The sequence below is a fragment of the Rhagoletis pomonella genome, unplaced genomic scaffold, assembly GCF_013731165.1.
Source record: "Rhagoletis pomonella isolate Grant_MI unplaced genomic scaffold, Rhpom_1.0 Rhpom_scaffold_00014, whole genome shotgun sequence".
NCBI lineage: Eukaryota > Metazoa > Arthropoda > Insecta > Diptera > Tephritidae > Rhagoletis > Rhagoletis pomonella.
This window is the reverse complement of record NW_023458568.1, coordinates 3,353,807-3,362,121: the sequence shown is the minus strand read 5'-3', so window position 1 is coordinate 3,362,121 and position 8,315 is coordinate 3,353,807. Positions and strand designations below refer to the sequence as shown.

The window sequence follows — 8,315 nt, the reverse complement described above, 5'->3', positions numbered from 1 at the left end:
TTTTTTTCATATGCATTAATTCGGTTTTCAACCGAAACTGTGCATCTATGCATTATTTCGGTTTTTTTCGTATGCATTATTTCGGTTTTTTTCATATGCATTATTTCGTATGCACAGTTTCCATATGCACAATTTCAGGGTGCCCTCTGTGATAGATCACAAAGGGTTATGTTTAAAAATACTATTTCTGACGTCATTGATGTTACTTCAGGAGTCCCGCAAGGTAGCCACGATACCACGATAAACGATATATCTACAGACATAAAATTTTCAAAAATTTTAATGTACGCAGATGATGTGAAACTTTATAAATCGTAAGTATCAATCAAAGAAAAGCATTTGCTTTTTTGGTGCTATGTAAATCGTATCTGGTCAACTGAAAAGGCGTGTTACCCTAGTATGTATATAAGTAAATGGAGATATTTACAAATGTGTACTTATTTACTGACAAAGTTCAGAAACCTGTTTAGTTTTTAAATAAGTTAAGGATACTTACATAACATCATGTGTATAAGCCCTACACATTGCCTTTTTGCTAGCAATGGAATATGCGAGGAAAATGATTGGTATATTGTCTTTATCAATTAAAGTACAAAAGTTATTTCCTTGAAGGAGAAGGCTGTAATAAAAAGCTTTAATAAAATTTTTATATTCCTTTAATATAAATTTTACATACTTGCACAAATCATGTAAAATATTGTTTGCAGCAGTAAATATTTTATCATCAAGAACTCCTTTGTCACTTGTAACAAAAACGCCTTTGAAATATGAAAAAGAAGGAATAATAGGTCCGTTAGACAAGAGCAGCGATTTTTGCACAGCAAAATAATCAATAAACCGGTGAATGCTACCCAAAAGGTGTAACACTTCGCAGAGCCAAGAGAGCACTCACTGGTCCCAAAGTAAACTTTTTTGTAATAAAATAAACCTAAGTTATTACGATGTTGTAACTAAGGAATGTCAATAAAAAAGGTATACATATGTATGGATGTACAGATCGAGGGTGACAGGTAATAAGGTCAACGGAAATAAGGTCAATTCTCCACCCTGGTTCGAAATAAAGTCAATTGACATTATTACCTTTTTAAAAACGAAATAAAATCAATTGCCATTATTTCTCTTTCAAACATTCAATTTGCTTAACTTCGCGGCGGCCCCGTCAGCGCGCCACACCGCACGAGCTGCGCTCGCGTACCCCGCGCGACCGGCGCGCACACTACGTACCGCTACGCCGCGGCCACCCCTTCCCCGTCTCCCGCCGTGCTATAACGCAGTTAGATTTAGTTTTTGTATACACTGAAATAAAATTTTTATATATTTTAAACATCGAGGGCTTATATTCAATAATACCCTCTATCTGCACACTTTTCACAAAGATGAGATTCTGATATAAAAATCCACCTAAGCTTTTGCTGTCATCGGTGATATTAATACCCTATATAACGACAGGTAATAAGTCCCAGATGGTTTCTAAAATCGCAAATTAGTTTTTGTGCAAATTGCAGATAGAGGGTATTAATGAATTCAAGCCCTCGATATTTCACTTTTTTATATTTGTAAGTTATTGGAAGCAGGGATGCCAACTTGGCTCAAACCGTGCCATTTGTCCCTATTTTACTTCAAATGGCACTTAATTTTTTAATTTGGCACAACGTGCCAAAATGGAACTTTTGTAAAAAAAATAACATTTCCATACATTGTTGTGAAATCCTTTCCGTGCACTTCTTTTTCTCAACTAAAACTTTATAATTTATAAAGGCTATTCAACTGGTTTAGCTTATTTTATCATTGCACTTTTGTTTTGGAAATGTGGCTTTATTTTATTGCTAAATGTGAATGATTAAAAGGAACGGCACCTTTTTTGGTACTTTTATTTTTCTATTTGGCACATTTTGGCACTTTTTTATCCTCAATATGGCACCTCATAACTAAGGATAGTTGGCAGCCCTGATTGGAAAATTTTTGCTGTGTTTTGGCAACACCTTACTTGTAGTAAAAAAGCATATAATTTGTGTTTCAAAGGTGTGAAAACCGATCAATTAACTTATATGATCTTGGTTCCGATATTAAATAATCAATAATTGTTTATACCCGCATTTTGGCACATTGGCTCGTTAAACGTGCCATCTAATAAATAGTGTCGTTCTCCTTAGCTGCTTTTATATGATGTCGTCACAAAATGCGTGTTCCTCCGGGGTTTTTGGACATGTACTGTTTCTTCAATTTAATAGTGTTCGTTTTATTTTTGTGGAAACGAAACATGTTTTGCAAGTTATGGATCATTTCTAAACTCTTTCTTCAAATATTTCTCGTATTCCAGCTGTGCGCAGGCGTTTAGTTTTTCGCATCGTGTTTTTACATATTCGTAATTTAAATTTTTTTAATAAAATCAATTGGTGGTAGTTCATGATTGTGTGTGGATTAATATCACCACACTGAGGATTTGGCAACAACCTTTGTCTTCTATTAAAAAACAACACTTACGGGGCAATGTTTATTGTAAGAGCAACCTGAATCGACATACTGTAAGCGTTGTTGGCGCTATTTCCATTTGAATGAATGATTTCCAAATTTTTGTTGACTTTATTTCGCTTTTGAAAAGGTAATAATTTTTTTATTCACACCCATGATATAAATCTAATGTGCGTGATATTATGACCAGGGTTGCCACTGACGAAATGAAATACTTACCATCCACTTGAAAATAGTCTACCAAATCTGGAAAATATCTGCCAATAACTTTTTTAATTACCCATTTTAATAAAAACTATTACTAACTGTTCTATTTGTTTAGTTATTCCAATAAAAGTTAAATTTTTTTATTGAGGAACTTTTTAATTAACTAATGATATGGTAATTGAGATCATATTGGTATATTCTCGTATGTACTTATCGCAACCTAAATCAAAAACAGTCACAACTCAAAATTTTGCAAAATCGATTTTTTCTCATAAAATAGTACACGGATTCTATATCTATAGTCCGTCAAAGTTTCTACTCATTATTATCTTCTTTAACTAGAAAAACACTACTAACGGGTCTATTTTGCACAGTACCAAAGATTTTATAACCGAAAAATTGTATTACCAAAAAATGTTACCAGCTCTTGTCATCGCGATTCTAGGTACGTTGGCAATGCAGTTAAAATATTTAGCTATGAAGATTTGTGAAAATTCTGGCATTGAATATTTCACGCAGCTATATTGTTACCAGCTTATGAGATGGTAACCAAATTTACTGGTTACAAGAATGCAGAGAATGCGAAAAGGGTTTAAAAATTGCCAGGAACTTTATTTACCGGTTACTACATTTTGGTTGCCGGCGCAGAATAGGCCCATCGACATTCAACTTTGGCGTTGCGTTGGTGTTGGCGTCGCTTTGACAGTATGTAGGTGGCCTTACGAATGTTTTTGTTTTGCTTGCTTCGCGTGCATCGATTGCACAGTTGTTTGCGTTTCCTGAACATTTGAGGTTTGTTGAGTTGTGACTGTTTTTGATTTAGGGTGCGATATATAAAAATTGGCCATTAAAGCGTTCGAAAACTAATGCAATAAAGTATACTAATTAGACATTTTTAATATAAAGATAACTATGAAGAATAAAACGGGAGCTAAAATTGTATTTGTTTTTCGAAAAAATGCGTTAACAAAAATCTACCAAAATGAGAAAAAATTTAACTTTTTACTAACTCAAACTTTTTCTACCAATTTTGGTAATAATTGACCAAAGTGGCAACCCTGATTATGACCAGTTTTGACTATTTTTTTCTCGTAGACGAGGAGAATAGTTGTTCACATCACATTAACACTCATCTAAGATCTCATAAGTTCACACGACTGGAATATTCTCCCCAGTGTTTTTTGTAGCTAGATTTAGCTATTTTCGACGTTATGTTATAGAAATTTGCGTTTAGCTATTAGCAATAGAGTCCGACTGATTAATCGGCATCGGCATCAGCATCGGCTAGTACCGGCCAAAAGAATCGGCATCGGCATCGATTATTAGCCGATTCTTTTTACTTTTTACGCAATTTTAACAAATTTTCATCACAATTTGATAAACAGCTTCAGGTTTTTTTTAGAATTGTTTTAAGTAGGCAGTTTTTTAATTTTAGTATACTAAAGTGCAAGTTTGAAGTAGCTAAGTAGTGTAAGTAGTGTTGATTTTTTACAATTTTTTCTTCGCGCATTTTCTTCCAAACAAAATATGTTTAAAAATTTTTTGTATGGAGCAAATTCCCAACACCCTCCACAAAAAAATTCAAAAAATCAATAGTAAGTCCTAGTTACTTAGAATTTGCACTTCATTAAAATAAAATTAAAAGGGCTACAAAACTGCATACCAAGAATGTTTAAAGAAAAAGATTGAAATTTTTACTAACAAGGTTTTCGTTAGATAACGACATACACTTTCATAAAAAATAAGCATTATATAAACGAAAGGGATATAGCGACAGAATGCTGAAATATTGTTACTGTAAGTATTTCATTTCAATTATTTCGTTAAATATATTAGCGCATTAATATTTAATCTTTTATTGCGCAATACAAAGAACAGATAAATACATGTTAATATGAGAATAAAAGTATATAGTGTAGTGTTCTTTAAGTTTATATTTCACACTGTAAACGGGGACTAATATGTAAGCTTATCTATTGTGAACATATACATATACTATAGTGACCGACTAATGTCACGCTTGCGTATACATAAAAAAATAAAGAGGCAATTGGTATCGAAACGCAAACGCAGAAGGTTAGCTTACTACAGCACCAGGTGTGGTACCGAGCCATATACAAGTTACATTAAATTCTTCCGTTTAAAGTAAAATACTTCAGATAAGAAGAAGAAAAACATTTAAACTGTCGCGAAATGGAAAGCAGCACAAAAAATATAACTTCATCGGTTCTTACGGAAACGGGAATTCTGGTCCGCAAATCAGCTACTGAGGACGAAGTTGTGTCTTTGCTACAAGACATAGTGGGAGCTCCACCACGGAGTACAGCAGTTCCAGGTGCACGGCAAGCAGAGGTGGGAGCTCCACCACGGAAACAACAGACCGAGAATATTGCAGTGGGAAAGCAGCAGGCATTGCAAAGCGCCAATAACGGGGATAATCAGTGCGAAAATAGCGGTAGTCAACCATTTAACGATGAAGCCGAAAATATTTTGCAAAGCAAAGCTAACGGCTGCGAAAATACCGTACGTAAAGGTGCAACGGATGACCCAAAGCTAACCGCAAATGAGCAAAGCGAATGCGAGGGTGGTACAGCAAAGTGTAGTACGTTGGAGAAGCGTTTGCAAATTTTGAGCCTGAAAAACGACCTCAATGAGTCGACTACTGAGCGTGCTCAGGTAAGCACATATACATACTCACTCAGGGACATCGAAGTGCTGGTGCCGAAATTTAGCGGCGATGACGACTGTCACGTGCGCAAATGGATCGACAACTTCGAATATGCAGCCGACACGTATGGTTGCAACGACGGACGAAAGCCTCTCTTGGCGCGACAATTGCTAACTGGAAGTGCAAAAATGTTAGCAGAAATTGCAGTAGCGCACACCTGGGTTGAACTAAAAGCGCACTTAAAAGCAGAGTTCTTCAAGGTCCCCAGCTATAGAGACAGTTGACAGTCGAAGAGTGCGGACGTGTTTTTAAGTTCGCTCCGTAGTCATTAAATATTGTGCTAATTTAATAAAACAAAAAAAATAAAAATAAAATAAACAAACAAACCAAATGAAAACAGAAAGCGATGAGTCAAGCTGAAATCCGAGCTCAGAAGCAACGCGAGCAAAATGAGCGCCGGATTTCAGTTCAACGCAACAACGCATATTTCTCTATTCGGTCCCAGAGTGACAGCGAAAGCGCAAAGCCCAATCCATCGACCACCCTCAAACCCCCTAGAGATTCAGGTCATCGGACTTGTCCTCCAAACTTACCATTGACGACTCCGATGTATTGGAGTGAAGATTGCGCTTCACCTGTGCCGTATCACATTTCACGCCCAACGCTTACATCAAATTCGGTAAGCGATAACATATCCCCAAATATAGCGGCAACAACAACTAGTACAGTGACATATTTTACTACCTCTATCGCGCCAACAACAACAAACACACCGGTACCTGCCGACTGCACAGCGGTGTCAACAGCCTGGCCTATTCTTGCTGCACAAGCACAAATTAAATTGAGTGCAAGCCCTGGCAACAATGGTAAAGCGCAAGAAAAGTTGAAAAACGTAACAACTAAAAATGCGGCCATACAGACTGGAATGGACCGCTATGTTACAATAAAAAGAAAACTTTGTCCGCAAAATTCAACGGGCAGTAAGACAAAAATAAACCGCCTTACCTCAACTCAGCAAGTCAGTACGAATAGATTTGCACTGCTAAGTGACAATGCCGATGATGTGAATAGCCAAATTTCTGAAGGTGCAGCAAAAGCTACTAATGCCAAAACTCGGCCCATTTTTATAAGAGAAGAGAATCCAAGCGCTCTTGTAAAAAAATTCACACAGCTAATCGGTAGTAATAAATTTCATATTATCCCACTATCTAAGGGAAATATTCGCGAAACTAAAGTACAAATTTATTCCGAACAGGATTTTCGAACAGTGTCCAAATACCTGAATGACACAAACACAAAATTTTATACATACCACTTTAAAAGTGCAAAAGGTATACAAATTGTAATTAAAGGTATCGTACCAAGCGTTGAAGCTGTGGAAGTTTTGGAAGCACTTGAAGAACAAGGTTTCAATCCAAAAGCTGCTGTGAATATTTTTAATAGGAACAAAATCCCTCAACCTATGTTTAAAGTTGAGCCTGAAAACAAACCTCTGGGCAAAAACGATGTGCATCCAATTTATAAATTACAATATCTGCTGCATCGTAGGATAAATGTGGAAGAACCGCATAAGAGAAATGGCCCTGTACAATGCACCAACTGTCAGGAGTATGGTCATACTAGGTCTTACTGCACGCTTCGCTCAGTGTGCGTAGCTTGTGGAGAGCTACATGTCTCTGCCACTTGCACATCAAACAAAGAATACCCGCGTGCAAAAAATGTGGTAACTGCGGTGGAAATCACACAGCAAACTACAGAGGCTGTCCAGTCTACAAGGTGTTAAAAAACCGGATCAACCAATGCGTGGCTTCCATACGTACTCATAATGTACCGAATGCCTTTGTACCCTCCCAAACGAATTCTTACGTCTTCTTAGCCAAAAGAGCCACGTCGCCAACAGTTCTATCAAACACCGTCAATGGCTTCTCGTTTGCAAGGGCCCTAAAATCAGGCTTAGAAAACCGTGCCCCTACAAAAACTGCACCTCAAGTTGCGCCGCAAGAACAGCATCCCCATGCACAATATGGTAAACAATCCAATATCGAAGCTATGATAGCATCGATGCAACAAAGCATGACGAATTTCATGACTTTCATGCAAAACACAATGCAAGAACTCATGCGAAATCAAAATTCGCTGCTCAACCTGCTACTCAGCAAACAAGATAATGACCTTACTTAAAATAGCCCTCTGGAATGCAAATGGCAAATGACTGTATTTTTATGAGAAGCTGTTTTTCATGGCAGAAATACACTCGGAGGTTTGCCGTTGCCTGCCGAGGGACGACCGCTGTTAAGAAAAACCCTTTTTTCTATATTTTTTGCGATGTTGCTTTGACCAGGGTTTGAACCTAGGCGTTGAGGATGGAAGTGCGCACTGCTTACCACTACACCACAGCGGCCGAAATTGTGCATATGGAAACTGTGGATACGAAATAATGCATATGAAAAAACCGAAATAATGCATACGAAAAAAACCGAAATAATGCATATATGCACAGTTTCGGTTGAAAACCGAAATAATGCATATGAAAAAACCGAAATTTTGCGTATGCACTCTTTCGTTTGAAAACCGAAATAACGCATATGAAAAAACCGAAATAATGCATACATACACACTTTCGTTTGAAAACCGAATAACGCATATCAGAAAAACGAAGTAATGCATACCTGCACAGTTTCGGTTCAAAACCGAAATAATGCATATGACAAAAACCGAAGTAATGGATGCATACATGGCCTTCGGCCGCGTAACCCTTACTAAGTAGAACTCTCCTTTCTGTGTTGCCGGAAAAGGGGACCGAAAGTATTTTTGCGCAGAACTTTCTGCGTAGGCGGCCTTCGGCCGCGCTTAGGGATTATAACCCTTACAAGTAGAATTCTCCTTCTGTGTTGCTGGAAAAAGGGACCGGAAGTATTTTTGCGAAGAACTTCTTTTTGCGTAGGCGACCTTCGGCCGTGCTTAGGGA

General features: G+C 37.3%; 1 protein-coding gene across 2 annotated transcripts in view; it reads right to left on the bottom strand.

Moving 5' to 3' along the window:
• LOC118749179 (protein odr-4 homolog) overlaps positions 1–8,315 on the bottom strand; it is a 72,601-nt gene that overhangs the window by 7,283 nt on the left and 57,003 nt on the right. For both annotated transcript variants that reach the window (XM_036483954.1, XM_036483953.1), the window contains exons 3-4: positions 677–758; positions 497–619 (exon numbers count right to left, since the gene is read on the bottom strand). In XM_036483954.1, coding sequence (XP_036339847.1) covers positions 497–619; positions 677–758 — 205 coding nt within the window. The remainder of the gene's footprint in view (positions 1–496; positions 620–676; positions 759–8,315) is intronic.